The sequence below is a fragment of the Podarcis liolepis genome, assembly GCF_965112155.1.
Source record: "Podarcis liolepis genome assembly, chromosome: 12".
In the NCBI taxonomy this organism is placed as follows: Eukaryota; Metazoa; Chordata; class Lepidosauria; order Squamata; family Lacertidae; genus Podarcis; species Podarcis liolepis.
In genome coordinates, this window is record NC_139563.1 from 21,908,955 (window position 1) to 21,933,724 (window position 24,770).

General features: G+C 46.2%; 1 protein-coding gene across 1 annotated transcript in view; it reads right to left on the reverse strand.

Annotated features, from left to right (window-relative positions):
* LOC310689692 (metabotropic glycine receptor-like) overlaps positions 1-23,141 on the reverse strand; it is a 62,124-nt gene extending 38,983 nt beyond the window's left edge. Inside the window, exons 1-2 of the mRNA XM_083467597.1 lie at positions 22,046-23,141; positions 5,010-5,115 (exon numbers count right to left, since the gene is read on the reverse strand). Coding sequence (XP_083323723.1) covers positions 5,010-5,115; positions 22,046-22,938 — 999 coding nt within the window. The 5' untranslated portion in view covers positions 22,939-23,141. The remainder of the gene's footprint in view (positions 1-5,009; positions 5,116-22,045) is intronic.
* Between the last annotated feature and the right edge of the window lie 1,629 nt (positions 23,142-24,770).

Here is a 24,770-nt window from a genome sequence, read left to right on the forward strand (position 1 = left end):
AGATATCTCAAGAGCTGTCGTATGGAAGATGGAACAAGCTTGTTTTCTCCTGTTGTGGACGGTAGGAATTGAATCAATGGCGTCAAGTTACAAGAAAGGAGATTCCAACTAAACACCAGGGAAAACCTTTTGACAGAGTTGTTTGACAGTGGAATGGACTCCTTTTGGAGGTGGAGGGCTCTCCTTCCTTGGAGGCCTTTAAGCAAAGGTTGGATGGCCATCTGTCATGGACGCTTTAGCTGAGATTCCTGTATTGCAGGTGTTTGAACTAGATGACTATTGGGGTCCCTTCCAACTCTACAATTCTGTGATTCTATGGTTCTACTGGTGGTGGGCCCTTTGAGTGCTAAACACTTTGAGCTCACAACCTTAAGATAAAGGCGGAAGAAAAGGTGAGAGAGGGTGGAAAATGCTCTGGATTCAGCCTCGCCAATGAAGAAAGGATTCTATATTTTGTTTTATTTTTAATTCCGAGCCCCTTTCATCACCCAGTCTGTAAGAGGGGATTGCCTAGGTCTCCTCTTCCAAAGGAAGCAATAGGGAGCCTGCGACGCACACCCCAACCTGGAGGCTGCTAGGCTCCAACCCCCATCAGCTCCAGACAGCAGGGCTATAGTCCATCATCATCTGGAGGGCTACAGCCCCAGCCCCAAGTGGCTGCTATTTACTTTGAAAACCATTCATGCCATGGCAAATTGCTTGAGTGGTGCCATGCCTGGTTTGGCTGCAAGAGAAGTTAAACTGATCCTTACTCCCCAAGTTCCCCCACCCAGCACTGCAAACTGACCTGGATCCCAGCTTTTGCTAGATAGAGCCTACCTCATTAAAGTAACAGTAAAGGGACCCCTGACCATTAGGTCCAGTTGTGACCGACTCTGGGGTTGTGGCGCTCATCTTGCTTTATTGGCCGAGGGAGCCGGCATACAGCTTCTGGGTCATGTGGCCAGCATGACTAAGCTGCTTCTGGCAAACCAGAGCAGCGCACGAAAACGCCGTTTACCTTCCCGCCGGAGTGTTACCTATTTATCTACTTGCACTGGTGTGCTTTTGAACTTCTAGGTTGGCAGGAGCAGGGACCGAACAACGGAAGCTCACCCCGTCGCGGGGATTCTAACTGCCGACCTTCTGATCGGCAAGTCCTAGGCTCTGTGGTTTAACCCACAGCACCACCCGCATCCCTTCCTACCTCATTAAAGGTGTTTTAATCTGTTTTACAACATCCACTTGGTCACACCATTCAAGTATGCAAAAAAGCACCTTAAAAAAAGGCAACTGCAGTCTAGCTTGGCCCAGAGAAATAAACAAAGCTGAGTTCTAGTTTTAAGGGTGAAATGCTCAGGAACTGCAGACATCCTTATGCATCATTCATGATCTCCTGCTTTCTTACATCCTGTCATGCTTTCCATCATGCTCCCGAGATCTAAAAACAACTCAAGCAGCAGACCTGCACTGGAATTTATTCTGCACGCAAAACAATTAAGAGCCAAGAGCAGATTCACTCTTCAGATGCTCCCGAATGGAATTCCAGGCCCAAATCTAAATGTCAGCTCCAGGAGAAGGATTTCATTTCGGCATCGCATTTTTAAAGTTTGCCACCTCTTATCTTTCCCCCTGGCAAAGGCATCCCCCGATAGAGGTCAACTCTAGGGAAATGAGAAATTCAAAAGAAACCCTTTTCTGCAGCTCGTGAAAGGAACTATTCTATGGTCTTTTAAATGTGTTTGTGGGGGGAGGGGGGTTATTGGTTTGTTTCGTTTTATTGTGTATTTTGTGTTCCCATTTTGTATTTTTATGTCGTGAACCACCCTGTGATATTTGGATGAAGGTATACAAATTTAATAATAAATAAAAATTAATAATAATAATATTGTCACCATTGAGAATGCCCTTGGGAATGGCAACAATCCAAGTATGGAGGAAGAGCTTGGAAAGACTTTGTAAGACTCACAAGCTCCAACTGCCTGACTCCCCTCAATTGTATACAAATCACGCTTCCCATACCCCCTAAAAAAGGAGACCACTATAAAATGTATTGGGTCTGGAGGGCCCTGGCCCCTCACCACTGAGTTGAGTACTGGACAATGTCACCTAGATTCTGACTTCTTTTGAAGGTGTAAATCACTAGAGACATATGGATTTATTTATTTTTTGCAATATTCACTATATTTACAAATATGCAGGATGAGAAGGGCAAACGGGGTCTCTGGTGGCCATGACCAGGATGACAGTACAGTGGTACCTCAGGTTAAGAACTTTATTCGTTCTGGAGGTCTGTTCTTAACCTGAAACTGTTCTTAACCTGAAGCACCACTTTAGCTAATGGGACCTCCCGCTGCAGCCACGCTGCGAGAGCACGATTTCTGTTCTCATCCTGAAGCAAAGTTCTTAACCTGAAGCACTATTTCTGGATTAGCGGGGTCTGTAACTTGAAGCGTATGTAACCTGAAGCGTATGTAACCCGAGGTACTACTGTATTGTCAACTTAAAAAAATAAAAAAAATGAGGGTTGATTTGTTTCTGCTATAATTAATTGTGTTTCTTATGTTCTCCATCACTCAGGCTGTATGCGGAAGATAATTACAGCTATTTATAGCGTTCAGATCTTTCACAAGTAACAGGCTTTTGCTTAGTTGTTGTTTTTCTTAAAACCAAAATAGGAGGCAGGATTTTGGAAGTCTCTGAAAGATGCTGATCCTTACGTGAACCCAAACCCTTTCATGTGCAGCTAGCCGAAAGCAAAGAGTTACAGCAAATGGTTGATAAGTGACTGATCAGGGTCAAAGAGCATAGGAAGCTGCCTTATACTGAGTTGGCTTGATAGCACAGGATTGACTACACTGGGAGAATCTCTCCAGGATTTCAGGAAGGGTCCCTCCCAGCCCTACCTGGAGATGCTAGGGATTGAACCTGGGACCTTCTGGTGCAAAGCAGATGCTAAGGACCTTCCCCACAGAATTTGCCTTGCTGTTCTTTCTTCATTCTGCTACGTTATGGACACCTCCCTCCTGGTCTTTCTTTTCTACAGCTGAAATACCGTATTTATGCTCCATAAGACGCACCTGACCATAAGACGCACCTAGTTTTTAGAGGAGGAAAGGGAGCCCTGTTTTTTTGAAGATCAACTCAAAGTTGTGCAGCTTCCTTTGCAAAGGGGAAAAATCCTGTTTTTATGGGGTCCAGCTCACAGTTCTGAAGCTTCTTTAAGAAAGGAAAGGAAACCATTTCTACAGTTTCAAGACAGATAATCTAATCAGCCAGTCACATGTCGCTGGGGAAACAAACAGCCTCCGTCTGCAGAACATTCAACAATGGAGGCCTGGGCGGGACTGGAAAGGGAGCCAGCGATCGACCACACATTCGCTCCATAAGACGCACAGACATTTCCCCTTACTTTTTAGGAGGAAAAAAGTGCATCTTATGGAGAGAAGAATACGCTATTTCCACTGGAGGTTGATCCATTTGAGCAAATGAGGCCCTCAGTCTACCCTCAGCCAGCCCTCACTTCCCTGCCTTCTTACTTAACAGCAAGTTCAGGGGGTGGCCCTGTCTGTCAGCTTCGTCCTCGTCACTCTCAGTGTTGCCGTTGTAGAACATGGTAGGGAGGAGGATGGGGCTCTGCCTGTCACTGGCTCTAGCACCACCTACAGTTGATCTCCCTGTCTTCCAGCCTACCAGTCCAAATAGGCTGAATACCACTGAGTACGCTACACTCTTGCTTAGGAGGGGAGTACTCTTGAACACAATGTCTACTTCCAAGTAAGCAGAACCAGGCTACATGCTACAAGCATACTCCTGAAAACCAGTCATGCATCCAAAGTTGTAACTTAAATACATGCCTACTACATTCAAGGTCCAACCCAGGCACATGGTTAGAATCCCGTAGATCAGGAGCAGTCAACAAGGTACCACCCCAGATGTTGTCTAAATACATCTCCCAGCAGCCCACGCCTGGTAGTAAATGATCAGGGATGATGGAGGTGGCAGTCCATCGACATCTGGAGTTACCATGTTGGCCCCAGGGGAGAAAATCTCATTGAATTCAGTAGGGTTTAGTTCTGATCAAATATGTATATAATCACGCAACTAAACGCACTGCTACCAGGAGCTAAACCATGGTTTGTCTCAGCATTACATGCAAATCTGAGCTCATGGTTTGTCTCCCCCAACAAACCACGAGTAGTAAGCCAAGAACAATTACGAGGTTTGCTTAAAACAATACAAGAGCATCAGCAAGAGTATGCAAGGAGCAAAGTAGCCACAATTTTCCCAATGTGTACCAGCGCACTTGCTTGTTCTCACTAAGCCATAGTTTGGCTTAGCGTTACATTCAAACCAAGCTAATATTTTCCTACATGTGTTGTTGGGGGTTTTTATGTGCATTTCCTTGTATGTTTAGCACTGAAATAAAGGACAACAGGTTTGGCTATACATGAATCATGTGGGTGGGTGTGCATGCACATATATTTGTGCACATGCATTTAAAAGTGATTACTAGCCAGTGTGGTGTAGTGGTTAAGAGCGGTAGTCTCGTAATCTGGGGAACTGGGTTCGTGTCTCCGCTCCTCCACATGTATCTGCTGGGTGACCTTGGGCTAGTCACACTTCTCTGAAGTCTCTCAGCCCCACTCACCTCACAGAGTGTTTGTTGTGGGGGAGGAAGAGAAAGGAGATTGTTAGCCGCTTTGAGACTCCTTAAAGGTAGTGAAAGGCGGGATATCAAATCCAAACTCTTCTTCTTCTTCTTCTACTAGATATATGCCCAAAATAGAAAGTTCAGCCCATTTATTACAAGAGCCTTCTATGGCTTGGGTGAAGGAACAGCAGTTGCCAACCACAAAGTTACCTTGTTCTACAGTTCGCTGCCACTGAAAGCTTGTACGGTCCATCTTGTGTGGGAAGCTTATTCCCATTTAAAAAGCAGGAAAATAAGGTCAAGACTTGCAATGTGGAAATCAAAGCGAAACATGGTAGAATACATCATTCATTGAGATTAAGGTACGTTTCCTTACCTCGGAGCTATTTAAGTGGCATGTGTGAGTTCCTGAAAACCATCCCTCATTTGAACATTGGTCAATGTCCACTTTTTGTAAGTTTATGTCCACTTTCACAACACCCCTGGAAGAAGAATAAGAAATGCCATTAATTCACATAGATTCAACACACCATTTTCCTTTCACTGTTAAAAATGGCGGGAATGTAGTGCTGAATCTTAATTGCATTTATGAAAAGCTATAGTTATTTGATTTGATGTACTGTATTTCTAGGATACTAACAAACAGTAAATAACAACAAAACATCATAAATACAGCATAAATCATATAATATAATTAACAAAGCATGAATAAAACAACTGCAATCTATAAAACACTAGTAACAAAACAGCAACCAGAATATAAGCTAAACAATAAATTTACAGCATAGGTCATATTATATGATTAACAAATCAATATAGCATTTCTATAAAGCGATGTTAACAACATTAACAAAATAGCACCTAAAAAAAATTCAGCTAAGCACTGTTAAATCCATACACACCAATCATCTCACTAAGTTGGTTCTGATAATGAGTGCCAAACTTGCTCTGGTTATTAGTACCAGGAGTAAAAAGGATAGCTTTTTAGTGGGCTGTTATACATTAGTGGATAGCTGCAAATGCTTTATGTTTTGTGCTGTTCTTCATTTCAAAAGCTTGTGTACTCCTACCCATCCCACAGATGTTGGCCCAGTCTAACCTATTCAGTCTCTCCATTACAGTCTGAAAACAACATCACAACAAGCTCCCAGTCGACTCTTAAGCCTTCTCTGAATCATCATCAGCTCATGTGTTGCTCGACATGAGATGTTAAGCTGGAAGAGAGCCATTCCGTTTTGTTTCCGCCATTGTCAATAGCTGCCAGTATCACATAAATCTGCATCAAGCAGATTGCACAATTTTCACAGTACAGTGGTACCCCGCAAGACGAACGCCTCGCGAGACGAAAAACTCGCAAAACGAAAGGTTTTTTCGTTTTCGAGTTGCCTCGCAAGACGAATTTCCCTATGGGCTTGCTTCGCAAAACGAAGCTTGCCCCAGGGACAGCGGGTCTTCTCTTTTGAACCAAGGGGCTGCGGGGAGATAGCGATCTCCCTGCAGCCCCTTGCTGCAAAAGACGTCCGGGGGAAGCGGGGAAGAAGCGCTTCTTCCCCGCTTCCCCCGGACCTCTTCTGAAGCAAGGGGCTGCAGGGAGATCGCTATCTCCCCCCAGCCCCTTGCTGCAAAAGACGTCCGGGGGAAGCGGGGAAGCGAAGCGCTTCTTCCCCGCTTCCCCCGGACCTCTTCTGAAGCAAGGGGCTGCAGGGAGATCGCTATCTCCCCCCAGCCCCTTGCTTCAGAAGAGGTCCGGGGGCAGCGGGAAGCGAAGCGCTTCTTCCCCGCTTCCCCCGGACGTCTTTTGCAGCAAGGGGCTGCAGGGAGATTGCTATCTCCCCGCATCCCCTTGCTTCAAAAGAGGTCCGGAGGCAGCGGGAAGCGAAGCGCTTCTTCCCCGCTTCCCCCGGACGTCTTTTGCAGCAAGCGGCTGCGGGGAGATCGCTTCTCCCGGTGCTCCGAAGCCGGGCGGGGGGCAGGGGACACCTCCCGCCGCCGCGGGGACACCTTTTGAAGGCAGGCGGGGGGGAGCAAAGACTTTTGCCCCCCGCCCGCCTTCAGAAGAGGTCCAGGACCTCTTCTGAAGGCTGGCGGGGGGCAAAAGTCTTTGTCCCCCCTGCCTGCCTTCCCAGGGGCTTTTAAATCGCCCCGGACAGCGGAGAAGTCCTCCGCTGTCCGGGGCGATTTTAAAATGCCGCCCGCCAGCATTTTAAGATCGCCCGGACAGCGGAGAAGTCCTCCGCTGTCCCGGGGTTTTTTAAAATGCTGGGGGTGGGAAGAAAAGCCCTTGTCCCCCCCCCCCCAGCCTTCAGAAGAGGTCCGGGGACAGACTGTCCCCGGACCTGGTCTGAAGGCGGTTTCCCTAGGAACGCATTAATTGATTTTCAATGCATTTCTATGGGAAACCGTGCATCGCAAGAGGAAAAAACCGCAAGACGAAGAGACTTGCGGAACGAATTAATTTCGTCTTGCGAGGCACCACTGTACTCTAATAGGAGTTGTATTCAGCTAAGATCTCCTCTGAACAGACCCATTGAAATCAATGGACTTTGGTTAGAGTTGGATGGGACCACGAGGGTCATCTAGTACAACCCCCTGCAATGTAGGAATCTTTTGCCCAATGTGGGGCTCAAACCCACAACCCTGAGATTACGAATCTCATGCTTTACCAACTGAGCTATCCACAGGACTTCTCGTGCCCATTGATTTCAGTGGGCATACCTACTCTGCGTATGACAAACACTGGATGCAATCAAATATTAGTCAATTAGATTTATGAGCCATTTGTGGAATTGGCTCCCTTTGCAGAATGTTCTTGATTGAATCGGAAGGCTTAGAATTACTTAACCAACTACAGGTACAGAGCCTAAGAGTCCTGCTTGACCTGCTTTTCAATAAACAGGTTTGCTGTGGGGGCCAGAAGTGCTTTTTATCTTCTGTGTTTATTGTGTAGACTCATCCCTTCTTGAATAGAGAGGATTTTTCAATGCTGACTCATGCTTTCATAACTCCCTGCTCAATACAGGGCTGCCCTTGAATACAACTCAGATACTTCTGGCATCTGAATTTCGGGCCAATGTTTTTGGAGAAATATTTTAAAAAGTTAAATGCCCCATCCAAGCCTCCCCACAAGCTGCCCTTTTGAACTTGTGGGATGATCCAACAGCAATTTTACCAAACTTAAGGAACTTTTGACATGGATGCTGGCTACAACGAGAATTTCTTTGGCTCAGAAATGGAGGACACTACAGGGCTTCAACATAACATAACTCACAAATTACACGTTTCTAAGGTCAGGAAGACCAGGGACATTTTCATGCAGTTAGGTGGAATTTCATTTATTATATTCTTGTGAACCGCCCTGAGATGAAGAGGCGGGTTATTGGTGGGGGGGGTTGTTTTATTAAATATTTTATGTCCTGGTTTTGTATTTTTTTTTTCCTGTTGTGAACCTGGGATCTTTGGGTGAAGGATGATATACAAATTTAATAAATAAAAATATCAAGAATGATTTGAGGCTTCTCATGGTATGAAAGATTTGGTAATATCTGCAGTTCAAGTTGTGACTGTGAAGGCACAGGACCAGGAGCCAAGAAATGATGGCACATCTGAGGAACAGGTGTGGAGAATTTCAGCTGCTCCAGGTGACTCCTGGAAGTGGGCCACTAAACCCCCTGGCTCAATGCTGGAAATCCATCAGTAGAGCATTGCTGGCAGGTGGCTGAAAACCTCCAGTCAGGGATAGCCAACATGGTGCTCTCCAACTGGGCTACAACTCTCACCGTTCCTGACCATTGGCCATCTTTGCTAAGGCTGATGGGAACTATAGTACAACATCAACTGGACGGCACCATGTTGGCTACCCCTGCTCTAGGTGATTGACTCCATTGTCGAATTGCTCTTACTGTCAACATATTTCTCCTATCCTCCTGTAAATGAAGCCGATTTGATCAATCCCTAGGCTTCTGAAGCAGCAGAATAAGGCTGTCTACACACTCCCATTTACTCTACATCTAGTGCTCTCCCCACCACTGGGTTGGGAAGCCGTGTGCACATGACAACAACCACAATCCACATCCACCCTGTTGTTTCTTGTGAAATACTGCATTCTGATGCACCAAACCAGTTTTGATCCCAATCGAGACCTGCTCATTGGCTGAATACATCCCTCCTTCCTGATGTGGACATACAGCAGGCAGCTTAAGATACACAGAAAACCATGCTGATCTGTACAACCATGTACAAACACAGTTTTGAAACGCAGCCAAAAGAAAAGAACAACCTCACTGCGTTTTAAGCCAGTAACGCACACACGGCCAAAAAAGCTTGTTCACGTATTTGAAGATTACTTCCTTCAGTGTATTTAAAGGAGGTGGGAATTGAGGAGCTTAAATTAGAGAGGGAGGATCAGGAACAAGGTAGAGAGACAGTAGCATCAGAAACAAACAGAGGGGTACCACTTTAGTACATGAAGGAGGCTGGGTATTCAACAGAATATTGGATGTAAAACACAGTGGGCAGAAGTAGCCAAAGGAGGTGAAATAGGAAAATATTTAGTGTTGGATGCAGTTTGCCCAGGATGGGTAGTGGATTTATTTGAGTTTTTATTGAGATTTTTACCTTGCACTGTTATTCTTTTTTTACTTTTGAGAGAAGAAATAATAATAATAATAATAATGCATCTCAGCTTATCTTGAAACCTCCACGACCAAATAGAATTAAAAACCTAAAAATGAATTATCTATTAACCTACTAAGCAGGCGCCGTATTAACTGTGCTGTCCAGATGTTTGGTCAGGACATAAGAAGTTAAATGCACGATAAGTACAATTTGGCTTGTCAGCAGCATTAGATCAGCCTGATAGTCACTGAGACTGGCAGTAGCGCTTTTCAGAATTCGGTATTCAAAACAAACCAACGAAGGCAATTGAAGACCATCTGACATTCGTATAGCACATTTTGCCCACAGAAAGCTAGCTCCCCAATGTCTATCATCTTCATTGTTATTTACACTGCTAGCATGAAGTACTACAAACTTAGTAGTTTGAATGCCCACCAACAGATATGTTGCAGCTCTGCACATTGATCCCAGAATCGTAGAATTCTGAGTTGAAAGGGACCACAAGGGTCATGCAGTCCAACCCCCTGCAATGCACGTATCTTTTGCCCAACGTGGGGCTTGAACCCATAGCCCTGAGATTAAGAGTCTGGGGCTCTACCAACTGAGCTATCCCAGGTTGAGAATAAACTATAGCAAGTTCAAGGGTCCAGAGCAAATCAAATTCATTAAATCAGAGCAATCCATACAAGAGGCCAGAAAGACAAGCCTGTTATTACAAACCCCGTGTTGCAGGGCAGGTAGCATCGTTTGGGAGAAAGGTGAGACAGAGGAGCAGGTGCTAAATGAAACACAGGGGGAAGGGCCATAGCTCAGGGGCGGAGCAGCCCCCTTGGAGGCAGAAGGTCCCAGGTTCAATCCCTGGGTCTCCAGGTAGGGCTGGGAGAGACTCCTGCCTAAAACCCTGGAAAGACACTGCCAGTCAGTGTAGGCAATATTGAGCAAAATATACCAATGGTCTGACGCAGCATAAGGCAGTTCCCTTTGTTCCTTCAGCAGTTGTTAAAACATGGAGGTTAATATTAGGTGGTGTGGGATTCAAAGACTCCCAAACTGTGGTCCATGGGCCACTAGTGGTCTGCAAGCTTCATTCATGTGGTCCGCAGCATGTGCACATTAAATGTTCGTTCTGATTTCTAATTGTATTATATTGCTTTATTTCCTTTTTTTGCTTCTTATATTGTACTGTATTTTATTGCATTGCAATCTAAAATCTGTAGCATGCAACGTGCAATGCAATAGAATACAATATAAGAAATAAAAGAAGCAATGAAAATACAATTAAAAATAGTTTAGCATCTAGCACAGTGCATCACAATTGCTACAACAGGCAGAACAATCATTAAGAGGTCCATCAAGACCCTCAGCAATTTTCAAGTCATCTGTGAGGGAAAATAAGTTTGGGAACGACTGACCTATCGTATTATTAGTTATTTTTTATATTACATTATTTATATATGGCATACATCTCTTCTACTTTTTATACTCACAACAACCCCATGAGGCATACCTTTCAACATTTCTCCAATGAAAATAGGGACGTCCTAAGGAAAAGCGGGACACTCTGGGACTAAATCAGAAACCGGGACAGCTTCTGTAAATCCAGGACTGTTCTTGGAAAATAGCAACACTTGGAAGGTCTGCATGAGGTAGTTTAAGCTGAGAGCGAGCGATTGGCTCAAAGTAACCCAGTGAACTTTGTGGCTGAAGTGGGGATTCAAACCCTGGTCTTCCAGGTTCTAGTCCAGCACTCTAACCACTACACCAGCCCGGGCACTATGCCACACTGATGGTTGGAGGGCATGAAACACTTGCAGAATGCAAAAATCTCTCGGTGGAAAATCATCTTTCTCCTTGCTGTAGATTCCATGTAGAACAGCTAGATTCAGCTAGAAGCACAACAGCAGTAATTGGCTGCTTGGCAATACAATAAGGTTGCTCAGCAGAGCTAGGAAGATTGTGTTACCTCCAATTACGGCTGTTGTGTATGGCCGCCATGCTTATCTTGTACACATTTGAGCTTTGCACAGATATGTCATAAAGGCTAGAGCGCTTACATTTCATTTGGCCTCGCTATTCACACTGTCTCTCTCTTTATCCATGTGTCTGTATGTATATATGTCAACCCACTGAGACAAACACTTCATGCATCCAGGTCTAAACCACGAAAGCTCCTGCCAGAATTAATCTATTTGTCCTTAAGAGGATTTCTTGCTGTGTTTGCTGCAAAAGACTCACACAGCTAACCCCTCTACAACCATGACAGGGGAGGAAGTCTATAAATGTCAGGAGTCGCTCTTGATTGAAAAGGCACTCAAAGGGAAGTTGGGGCCCTCCTCTCACAAGCACCCAGTGCTGCAAGCTTACCAAATCTCACTAGAACCAACGAGACCTACTTTTGGGTATCCATGGTTAGAATTAGGCTCCCTAAACTCAATGGAGCATGCCTCCAGGGGTGAAGTCAAAGCGCTGTGACAGCAGCACCAAAGTGGCCTCCTTAGGGTGCAAGCCTGGGCAGTGTGTATAGGGTTCCTAGGCTGCCCAGACAACAACAAAAACCTCTCAGCCTCACTGATTTGGCCAAAAGGAAAGGAAAGCAATACATTTGGTGCCAGTGTGGTTGTAGGAGTTGCCGGAAAGAGGCATACAAGGCGCCATCCAACCATCTTAGGATCAGAGTTTTCCTTCTCCCTCACTTCCATACCATCCAACTACAGTGGTACCTCGGGTTACAGACTCTTCAGGTTACAGACGCTTTAGGTTACAGACTCCGCTAACCCAGAAATAGTACCTTGGGTTAAGAACTTTGCTTCAGGATGAGAACAGAAATTGCGCAGCAGCAGCGCGGCGGCAGCAGGAAGCCTCATTAGACAGTTTCAGGTTAAAAATGGACCTCCAGAACGAATTAAGTACTTAACCCGAGGAACCACTGTATTTCCAATGCAAAACCAGGACACATGTCTTCCAGGGTGTGCTCCTGGGCGAGACACATAGCCAGTCTCGCTTTTGCCACCCCCTCCCCAAAAAAAGCACTTTCTCGGGGCGAGAGCACACGAAATCATAGCACCAAAAATGGCCACCGAGATATTGCACAAAGAAACAGGGTGTCCTGTTTTTCACAGGACATTTGGAAGGTACGCACTTCCCTCCACTACAGCATGTGGAGAAATTATTTTAAGTGCCTGTTAAAAACATTTTTTTTGTTTAGGCAAGCCTACTGACATATGCAGAATGCTGGCATGTACTTTAATCTGGTTTTGGGTTTGTTTTTGCTTATTAGTTTTATTTATTTATTTATGGGTGTTTTAAACAGTTGTTTTGGATGCCATAAGAAATCTGAAACATTTGTTTTATTGTATTGTAGAAACAAAGATCCTCTTAAGAGTATGGTGCAAGATGAAGGAGAACTATGATTTAATTCAGAGGTATAGCATACTGCAGTGCAGAAGAACACAAGCAGAAAAATTACATACCCACGCCATGTAAATTATGACACAGGACTTTCTCTCTACCAATAAGAAGCAGGGATTTCTCCTGTCCCAAGTAAAGTGGTTGTGTGCTTCAGAAACAGTCCTGTATGTGCAAATCAGTGGTTATGTAAGTAAAGATTGGGAACTTGCTGGGCTGAGATGTGGACAACTAGGGTTCAAATCCCCATTCAGCCACTGTGAGACCTTGGACAAGCCATACACACTCTCTTACAGCCTAAGCTACCTCACAGGGTTGTTTTGTGGATAAAACAAGAAGGGGGAGAACCAAATACACCACCTCAAACTCATTGGAGGAAAGCTGGGATCTAAATAAAAATATTAAACATTTGAGAAAGAAAGAAAAGACTTGGGAATGCATGTGTGAACGCATGCTCTGAGTCAACGCCAGTGCAGAAATCTGAACGCCAATCAGCATACATGTTTTCCCATGCAACACACTATAATCTGGTCCACATCTGCATTAAGTCTAGATCAAGTCACATTATGGATGGGATAGCTCAGTCGATAGAGACTATTAATCTCAGGATTTTGGGTTTCAGCCCCATGTTAGGGCAAAATATCCATGCACTGCAGGGGGTTGGAATAGATGACACTTGTGGTCCCTTCCAGCTCTACAGTTCTATGATTCTATGTAATGAACACACATTCCCTCCCTACGGTTCATCTTTCATAAATGCGGGCAGCTTTCTCTCCCAGAACTGAGCAGATGTACTACTACCACATTTTTTTTCCTCCTGCGTGCATTTTGAAGAGGACAGCAGCCTTCACTAAAAATAAATTTAATCAGAAAACTGGGCACAGCAATGTGGGCATATGAATTAGATCCACCTGCAAAGGGAAATCCCTCTGGACCATTTGGAGCAGTTTGCAAGAGTCAGATCTGAAATCTATCTTGTCAATGAGATTATGGCAGTTTCTAATGCGCCTTCAGATATATGGCATAGATCACGGCATATCTGGGGAGTTCCCGGTAATTTAATCAAAAGAGCTCGTTAAATAGTCTTTTCTCGCTTCAATTACTGCTTGGCTGAATTCTGCCAGCAGAGGAAAAACAGCACAGGACGAAGCTTTCTATATGCAAAAATGTAATGTTTAGAAGGAAGGGAAGACAGAGAGGGAGTCTGATTCTCTCCACCTCCGTACCAAAAAATAACCCCGTGAATCATTGCAGGAGCTTAGGAAGACCATTGAGTCCATCTAGCTCAAAAGACCTCCAGAGGTTGCTGAACCCAGGCCTGTGTCTTGAGTACACTGCCTTACAGAAGTAAGTCGTGGGCAACCTGCAACCATCAGCAGCCTTGATGCCTTCCACATGTGATGCATCAGGAAGATTTGAGGTATCACATGGTAGGTAAAGGTAAAGGGACCCCTGACCATGAGGTCCAGTCGTGGCCGACTCTGGGGTTGCGGCGCTCATCTCGCTTTATTGGCCTAGAGAGCTGGCATTTTGTCCGCAGACAGCTTCCGGGTCACGTGGCCAGCATGACTAAGCCGCTTCTGGCGAACCAGAGCAGCGCACAGAAATGCTGTTTACCTTCCCACCAGTGCACTACCTATTTATCTACTTGCACTTTGACATGCTTTCGAACTGCTAGGTTGGCAGGAGCAGGGACCGAGCAACAGGAGCTCACCCCGTCGCGGAGATTCGAACCGCCGACCTTCTGATAGGCAAGTCCTAGGCTCTGTGGTTTAACCCACAGCGCCACATGGCAGGACAAAATTCCAGACAAATATGTGCTCTCCTAGCCCTGTCTCAGCGATATCTATGCTGGATTGGTCGTGTCCACAGAATGGAAGATGGCAAGATCCCCGAGGACGTGGTCGAAAGGGAGCGGGCTTCAGGCACCAGGCCCGTTGGCAGACCAACTCTGTGCTACAAAGATGTCTGCAAACGTTACATGAAGGCTAACAACATCCCACATTTCCATGTGGGAATCCCTTGCGGACAACTGCAGCGCATGGAGACTGGCAGTCAAGTCATGTATCCACAGCAGAAACCAGAGGAGGAATAACCACTGGGAGGAGAGTGGAGAGGGGGGAAATGCCATGGTGCATCTGCAGCAGCACAACTGGACGCCTTCATCTGCCCCAGCTGCAATAAAACCTGTCTCTCCCACATCGGTCTCTACAGCCACAGCAGGCGCTGCAACCTGCCAACAGCTTGACTTCACCCACAAAGGCGCGCTCCTCCATTGCTTCCCAAGATAGACAGGTACCAACATCAGATCCTGTGAGCTCCAGCAACTAATGCACTCACTGCCTGAACATTACAAATACAAGGGAATTAAACATCCTTCTCCTATTCAGAGATGGTGAGCCATCCTATTCTCACTTAGCTGGGAATGTGCCCCACTGAACTTAAAGGAGCTTGCTTCTGAACAGACATGCATAGGATTGCAGTATTAATTTACAGAGATTGGAAGCGGGAGTGAGGAACAAATGTTCAAAACTGGTTTGAGGAACCGTTGGCTCTCCAGATGTTGCAGAACTACAACTCCCATCAGGTGGGAGTTATAGTTTAGCACCAGTTGGAGGGCCAAAGGTTCCCCACACCCAGTTTAAAACAAGGCATCCTCAAAAGCAATAAATAAACAAATCTAGGGATAAAGGAGAGAGAGTGATTTACCAAGGGCTGGTTCTAGAAAATAGGAACATTTGAAGAATATGAAATAAATACAGCCTTTACAATCCATTTCCTAAATGGGAAGAATGCCTGTCCTTTTAAAAAAAAAGAAATATGTGTAGCACATTTTGCTTTGAGTGTTGCAGCCCCAAGATAAGCTGGAAAGGATATCAAATGTTGAAGGCTTGTCTGGTGAGAAAATGTACTGAAAGGTTATTTCTCTCATTCCAAGTGGTGAAATGGGAAGGAGCAGGCAAACCAGAACATTAATATGTCCCTAACAGATGGCTCACAAGAGGCATTTTGCTGGGGGAAGACTCAGTGCAGCATTTTAAGGAGAGAAAGATGAATATTTCATCCTTTCACTCTTAAGGGACTCAACAAGAGGAGTTTGGAATTTTTAAAAGCCTCATTATCAATGACACAGAGAAAGGGAAATTTAAAAGCCTATTTTGAGAGGCATGTGTGGTGATTAATCGTAATGATATAATGACACAGGTATAATTTTTCCCACTGTTTTTTTTTTTACCATTTCAGAATGTGAATGGATTTAAATGAAAATTATGTTTCCGTTGTATGATTTGCTAACACACACATGGAAAAGGTGTTTAGAACAAGAATTTCGTGATTTTGCTGTTTTGTGTTGCTTTGATCCATTCATTGTACCTTAGTTGCATGTTTCTTTTGTACCAGGAAGTGCCTTTTTTATTTGTTAATTCTTTGCTATTGTAGAAAGCCACCTTGAGCTCAGCTTGGTTGCTGGAAAAGCAGTATAGAAATATTATATTGAATCAAATCAAGTACAGCCAAACATCATTCTCTGGGAAGTTCTGTCCCTCCAGTCACTAAACAGGCAACCAGATAAGTGGTTCAGCTCTCCAGTAAAGCATGCAGATATTGCCTCAACTAGAAATATGGGCTTATATTCAACTAAGTCCTAATCAAAAATAAGTTAACCCTGCCCATTAACTTCATTGGGTCTACTCTGAGAAGGACTGGCATTGAATTACACCCATGAACTCCATAGGTGTGAGGAGATAATATTAGGCTGTGGATTGGAGAACTCCTAGTGCTTCTCGGCCTTCCTGTCTGTGAGGCAGCAACTAAATAAAATTTATTTAGAAAAGGATTTATATTCCACTGTATCACAGAAAGCAGTTTAAAACAGAAAACAAAAAGCTATGCAACAAAAGCATACCAAGTTAAAAACGAAGACAAGTAAACCACGGTTGAGGCATTTAAAAGTTGGCACAGAAAACGCCTACTGAACCTCTATTGGGAGAGAGTTCCACAGGACTGGGCCTATGACACTAAAGGCTCACGTAAACTCCATGTTTTTCCTTACACAAATGTTTATGCTGCTTTTTTTAAAACCACACCTTGTTTAAAATTTCATAGAGCCACTGAAGTCAGATGAATTAGTTTCTGGGAGGCTGGGATCTGACCAGATTCTAGCCTTGCAAAGCTGCCCGGGGAGGGCAGCGTGAAAACAGTGTTAAAAACTTTGGTATATAAGCTGGGCGCCAAATGGCACCTTGAATCTAGCTTGCGGTCAGAATGTCTATTCGCTAGGGGGTTGGACTAAATGACCCTCACAGTCCCTTCCAACCCGACAATTCTGCAATTATTATCTCAGCTACATTGCTTGACTCTAGCTTGCTCTTACAACAATTTACTTGTCCCAGTGCAAGAAGGAGAAACACACGTAGTTGCAACTAGACCCACACCAGTAGCAAGCAAGCAGGACGTCATGGACCCTTCGATCCCAGCCTCAGCCTCGAGGAGCTGGGATCGAACAGTGCATGGTTGTTGCGACCTTCCCATGCTGCCCTCCATGAGCTGCCTTGCAAAGGCTGGTGTCTGATCAGATCCCAACCTTGCAAAGTGCTGCAGGGCTGGCTCTGGGAGGGCAGCATGAGCAACACCTCCCCCCCCCCCAAAAAGGGATCTAGTCCATTACAAGGCCCAGGTTCATAGAAAGAAGAAGAGTTTGGATTTGATATCCCGCTTTATCACTACCCGAAGGAGTCTCAAAGCAGCTAACATTCTCCTTTCCCTTCCTCCCCCACAACAAACACTCTGTGAGGTGAGTGAGGGTGAGAGACTTCAAAGAAGTGTGACTAGCCCAAGGTCACCCAGCAGCTGCATGTGGAGGAGCGGAGACGCGAACCCGGTTCCCCAGATTACGAATCTGCCGCTCTTAACCACTACACCACACTGGCTCTCATAGAAAATGCAGTCTATAACATGGTATGAAAATATTCAATACAGATGTGATGTGATAAGGCGAGCCTAAGAAGAGCCTTGCTGAATCAGACCAACGGCTTACTTAGTCCAGCACCCGGTTTTCCACAACGGCAAACTGCATGCTTATGGAATATCCAAAAGTAGGGCATGAAGGCAATAACTTTCTCCTGATGTTCCCCAGCAACTGGCAGTCAGTGGCATGGTGTCTCTGGTCCTGGAGGCAGCACATAGCTTCCATAGTGAGCCTTTTTCCTCCATGAATTTGCCTAATCCCTTTTTACAGCCATCTAAGTTGGAAAAGATCTATTGAATGCCAACTTTCCCATGAGGCAAAAACGGACTTAAACCTATGACTCGTTGGGATGTTCCGTTCCACCTTAAGGAACAGGCATGTTTGTTGTGTGTCACATGCCTGTTTACACTCCAGCACAGCTTGCTGGGAACTTCCGTTTGTGTATAGCTTTTGCTTATGCTGTTTGCTTTGGACACGAAGGAGAGCAGACATGTTTCCTTTTGTCTTGATGTACGCTGAATAAACTGCTTGTAAATATGCTCTCACAGCCTCTCCTGCTACTTCTGTTTGTTGCACAGCGTTTACTCCGCTGAGTAGCGTGCCCTAGCTTCTGAAGCTCGGGTCGCAGATTCATGCTGCACCAAGGACTGGAGTTCACCCGGCACACCGTCCAGTGGGCTGGAGCCAGCTGGGGTCCTGCCAATTGCCCCCGTTTCGTTGGCTGCATGCCAACATGTCTATCCCTCCAATACACTTGAGTGGGATAAATGCAAGAGGGGACATCTTTCCGCAGGGCCTGCAAGACATAGCTGTTCCGTCTGGCCTTTGGTTTGGACTCAGTCTGACCCTTATGTTTCCCCTCCCCCTTATGGTTTTGATCTATGGGCTTTTATTAAAATGTGGCTGAATTTTAAATTGTATTTTTAACCTGTATTTTAAATTGTTTTTCCCCCCTATTATGTTTTTATTGTAATTTTACTGGTGTTAGCCGCCATGAGCCCAGCTCTGGCCGGGGAGGGCGGGGTATAAATAAAAATTTATTTATTATTTATATTTACTGGCAGTAGGTACAAAAAGTGTCATGGCACTATTGTAGCAACCTAACCTTTGCAGGTTCGTGGAAGATATATGTTAAATACGTGTGCAATGACCAGCATTAGTCTTTGTTGGTAGGAAAGTATAGTTTAACTGCTACCATGATGACCTCTACTGGACATTTTATGTGGTAAGTATCACCTGTAACCAAGACCTGGGCCCTTTTCTGTCCAGGGTTAGGCTGGATGGCATCTAATAATATCATTAAATTCTGCAACAGTGTTGCCCCATTGACCAGGAGCAATTTTCTTACAAGTTAGTTTTAACTTTAGATAATGAAACATGATGCTTCACAGCATAGAGAAAAGCTAACATGAACTGCAATAGTGCATGCTCCAAGCAGAGTATTCCTGTGTGAATAAAGGTAGGACTTATTGGAAGGGATTTTAAAGAGCTGCAGCCAGTTTCTTGGAAACCTATTCCTTTGTTACCATTGAGACTGACCCAGTTGACTTCTGATGGTCTGGAAAAACTCAAGCGAACACCCCTCCACTCACACACACACCTCTCTCTCTCTCTCTCTCTCTCTCTCTCTCACACACACACACAAATCAGCTTTACAGCTGGGCTTATTTCCTTTCTAATCCAACTTGGAAGCTCAGAGGTTAGTCAAGTACTCTGGCAATCCCAGATTCCCACCAGCCAATTGCATAACCAGACAGGAACCTCAGTGGAATAAGCCAAGGGAGTCCCTAGTTCACTTGGGGAGTCAACCAAAAGGGAATTTAGTAGCTAGAGGGAGATGTGGGTTAACCCAGATTAGAGGGAGACAGGCAAAGAGCAGCCTCAATGGACAAGAGGGAAAGGCTAGCACATCTAGCCATTGTTTAAAGTGTTGGAACCGTACCCCCCTAGAGAGTCCAACAGCCTGTCAGTGTCATCAGAGTTATAGTCACCAGTCTTATTTATTCATTTTCAAAAGGTCGCTTTACAAAAGGAATTCCACAACACTACTACCAAAGGCAGACAGAAAACCAAGGGTGGATCCCAGGGTGGCTATGATACCGTACAACCAAAGCTTGCCAGCAGCCCTTAATAAAAAATATTTAGTTCTTAGGACATCCATCAGGAAGCACTTGATTTTGTAATGTGCTTCTACATTTTTTTAAAATGACAATTCAGTCTAACAATGCACAGCAATTTGAAAAGTCCACCTTCAGCCTTTTTTAAAAAAGAATAGTATTCGTTTCAATAGTTCTCAAAGTAAAAATGTAGGAAACCATCATTTGAATTGGCCTTGAGTTGCATTCTCTGTGTGTGTGTGTGTGTGTGTGTGTGTGTGTGTGTTTTAATGCTGCCAACAATAAATTATTTAAGCAAATCTTTCTCTGTTATGTTCTCTGGGCTTACAAGCTCCTTCTCAAATCAGAAGTGGCAGAAAGCAGGAATCAATCAGTACCCTGCCTCCCCCCAAAAAAATCAACCCAGACACCTGCTTTGGTAACCAAAGGAAACTGCACACATTTTCTCAAAGTAACCGTTACTTGGCTCAACCAGACACTGTGCAACTGAAACACTCATCTAGCAGGAGAGCCTGAAAAGCACTGGACCAACAAGCAGACAGAAATGTGGACGAAGGAACAAAGAATGGACCCGAAACGGATGGAGAACCAGGGTTGCCAGATCCCAGCTCAAGCACAAACAAAAGGATAACACTTCTAGTCCAAATTCTCCCATTCATATACCAAGAGCAGCAAGTTACTTCCCATAGCTGAACTATCTCAGCAGTCTGAGGCTTTAGAATATGTTGAATAGCACATTTTCCTGCAAAAAAAATCTTGAGAACTGAAGTTTGTTTAAGGGTGCTTAGGAACTACAGCTCTCTGAAGGGTAAACTACCTGTGGAGGATCCCCAGGATTCTTTGGGGAGGGGGGATGTGCTTTGAATGTATGGTGTGCACACACTCCTCAGACTGGAAAAGGTCTATCATTAGCACTGCTGTATACATAATGATAACTGTGCATGATCTGTAACTACTACAGCTGAATCCATCATTCGCCGCTCTGCCTCTGGTTCTATTGCTCTACTGCTATAATGTGGTGGGTACCAGAAACTATTTTTATTATGCACATACACACTAATGCTGAAAGAGATCTGCAACTGTTAAGACACCCCCCCCCCCATATTAAGTAAGGTGACAATAACTGGGAATGGGGGGGGGGCTATATTCACCAAAGTATTTAATAGGGCCCAATCCTGCAGAAGTTAGCCCCAAAGGAGGCTGAAGTTCCAAACACACTTAATAGATGCAACTGCCACTCAACACAGCAGGGCTGGCTTTCGAGTAAACCTGTGCAGGTTTGCACTGTCTGTCCCATTGAAACCAGTCGTGTAAACGAGTTCAGATTAATTTAAAACCCCCATTGCTTTAGATCATAGGCATAACTTACTTTAGCTGGAACAAAGTCACGGTGTTCTGTTGATCCTAGCAACAGTACCAAACTACCGTATTTTTTGCACCATAACACTCACTTTTTTCCTCCTAGAAAGTAAGGGGAAATGTCTGTGCGTGTTATGGAGGGAATACCTACGGGTGGCATGCCTACGGATTTTCCTCCTCTAAAAACTACGTGCGTGTTATGGTTGGGTGCGTGTTATAGAGCGAAAAATACGGTACTTTACTTTCTCACTGGAGCTAGAAGTTTTCACAAGGGGCAATCCAGCTCATCATGAATGTGATTCTCTCCCCCCCCCCAACACACTTTCGCTCTCAAGTCAAATGGCTAAAGGAAACCTTTTCACAGAATTTTTGCCTCCTTTTAGAGGAGGCATGCTAATCTCAACCCAGATGGTTTTGAAAAAGAAAAAACCCTTCTCATAAGGGTTTCCTACTTGCAGCTGCTGCTTTATATTAAGGTACTGGTGCTATGAAATTGGAAATAAGGGTGCCTGAACACAGGGGGACTAAATGCACATAGGACTGGGCTGCAAACAGATGTTCCTATGGCCCTACTCATACTACAAATACCTTTCTCTCTTTTAAATAAAAATAAAACCTCTCTAACTTTCCTATCAGGTTGGAGAACAGCATTCCAGTTTTATAGGATGCAAAACAAAACAAAAAGCTGCAATCTCATGCAAACTTACATGGGAGGAAACCCCACTGAATTCAGTGTGGAGACTAACTTCTCAGACTGCACTGAAGTTAAAGGGCTTTACTAATATTATTTGGGAAGCCTGTGCAAGGAGCTAGAGGGATTCCAATGTTCTATGCAAGCATATTCTCACTCCTAACTCACAAAGCTTTGGCTTCTTAAAAGCAAAGAATCCCTTGTTGACATTTTGCTACAAAAAAAGAACCAAGAGACTCGTCAAACTTCAGATCTCCTACCTGAATTCAGGAAGGAGGTTTGGCTGAAGCCCATAAAAAGCTGCAGAGAGAGTGACCAGCCAGGCCGGCTTGTAATTCCCATTCTCACACTCCAGGTAGGGGGAGGACCACTTGATGTGGCTCCTCTCGGAGGCCACCGGGTGCCCATCCCTCCTCTTCAGGCTGCCCTCCAAAGCCTTGGCACCGGGAGGACTCAAGCCCTTGCGGTGCTGGTGGGGCCTCCCCTTGCGCTTCCAGGCGTGGAACCACTCGGTCTCGCTGGAGGCGTTGGCCAGGTGGTGAGCCCCGGAAGACAAGTCCTGCAGGAGGATGTGGCTGTCCTGCCGGATGGCCTGGAGGAAGACCTGCGGGGCGGAGGACCAGGGCTCCAGGTTGAAGGTGATGGCCGCCCGGGAGATGTTGGGGTCCCCTTCCAGCAGGCTCTTGATGAGGATCTGGTACCACTCCAGGTCCTCCTGCAAGTTCTGCTCGCGGCTCCGGTTGCTCTGCAGGATGGTGTTGAGGAAGTTGGTGGCGTGCAGGAGCGTGTCGAGGGCGCCGTGCAGCGACGGGGGCGAGGCGGCCAGGCGGGACTTCCCGGCCCAGGGGGGAGCCAGCTCGTACCTCCCGGAGCAGTTGGCGTGCCTCAGCTCCCCAGGGTCGCCCGTGCGGAGGAACGAGGCCACCTTGGCGGGCACCTCCGGGGACAGCCTCTGGGCCAAGACGGGGATCTTCTCCGGGGAACCGCTCCAGGGAGGAGCCGCCGCCGCGCTCTTGGCGCTGGGGTAAGGCGCCTGCTTCTCTCTGGCCGCTTTCCCTTTGCCAGGCGCCGCCTGCCCCGGGCTGCCCTCGGCGGCCGAGCCCAGGTGAGCCAAGAGCAGGAGCGCGAGGAGGAGACGCCAAGGCAGCCCCATGTCCGAGCGGGGGGTGGGATGCTGTGGAGAGTCACCTGTAGCGACGCCGCTCCTCGCCCGGGAATGGCGCAGGCTGCCCGCCTCTCGCCCAGGTTGCCTCCCTCCCGGCTCCGGGGAGATGCTATAGTTAGCCTGCTTACGTCTGCCTTCTTCCCCCGTCCGGCGCTGGCGGCGCTGGCAGGCAGGGCGGGATCCGGGCAGCGCTGCCTACGAGGCGGCGTCCTCCTCCAGGTGCGGCCGCCGCGGCGCCTCCATCCCGCGCTCGGTCCGCGCGGCTGCCATCCCCGCCCGAGGCGCCCGGCGAGCGGGAGGCGGGGCGAGGGAGAGACGCGCAGCAGGGAGGGGCCGGGAGATGCTTCCCCTCCGGCAGGCGCCCGCCGACTGGGGCGCTCGGCTTCCCCGGCTCCGCAGCAGCAGCAGCAGCAGCAGCCCCGCCTGCCTGCCTGAAGGAGGCGGCTGCGCTCTCCCGACTGCTGCGCCCACGGCCAGCCCCCTTTGGGATGCGGCCCTTCTCATAGGTGCGCTCAGGACGCCTTCGCAGCTCCGGGTGGCCGCGTCGCGCGTCAATCTCCAGGTTGCCTAGCGGCGGGCAGGGCGCCGGCGGGGAGGTTGGGGGGGGTGAAGAGCGCGGGCGCTCCCCGGGAGAGGCGGGCTCGCCGGGCGCCTGCAGAGGCCGCCTTTGCAGGGACCCTCCGCCGCCTCCTCGGGTCGGGCCCAGCGGCGGGGAGGGAGGCAGCCCAGATCGGCTGGGATGCATTGCTTATCCTTGCACTTGTTTAAAGGTGATAAGAGAGGCCTGGAGGGCAGGGCTGGGTGTGAATGCCTGCCCCGAAGGGATATTAGGTTCGGTATCTTTATATATACTGTATATATATTTAATGGTATTAATGAATGGATTAATAACGAAACTAGGCGGAGATGATCGGAGATCAGGGAAATGGAGACACCTACTGGCTGAAGTTTTTAAAACTTCTCTCGGAAAGATATTAAAAGCTGAGCTGGGAGGCGGGAAGACAGGAATAGCAGAGGAGGAAATGTGCTCAGCGCCAGGGAAGAATCCTAGGTTTTCCTGGCTTTTCGTTGGGAAATATCCTTGGGCGAACAGCAGATTCACTGGAAATCCACTTCACAAAGCTTCACAAGGTTTGAAGCAAATTTGCAGTCTTTTTGTTAAACTCTGAAGACCATAGCAATTATATCTATCTATCTACATCTCTTCATAGAATAAATATTTGATGTCTCCTGTAATGATTGTGGTTATGCATTATAATCATTCTTATGTGTTTTGGCCTTGATTCAAGGTGCAGTTATGCATACTTTTATGTCCCATTGTTGATGATTGAAATAAAACAACCAAACAGTGTTCAGTTATAGCCTTTGTTTGATAGCATGTGATGCTACGTAGATTATAGGAGGGCAGCAGTAGTACCAGTGATCTTGGTCTGGCTCATTGAGACCAATACACATTTTTCCATGGATGGCACCTAGAAAAAATGGACTAGCATTTGTTTAATTGGCTAGTAAATATAACTGTGCTGATAGTGCAGTATAAGCCCAAGAGTCATATCGTGGCTAAGCGACAGTGAGTGTGAGTGAAATTGCTTGCCACTTCTACAATCACAGTCTCTGTCTAGTCTCTGTCTTGAAGACTGATCTGCTCTCTAATGTCGCAATGCCTCTTGGCTGTGCAGATTCTTAATGGGCCTTCTGCTGCTATTGGCTTACTCTGACATCATAAAGTGACTTGCCAGTCATGACAACTAAAAGCACTTCCAGACTCTCTCCATTTTCAGGTGGGATTCCATCACACACAAGTAAACTCAGGTTACAAA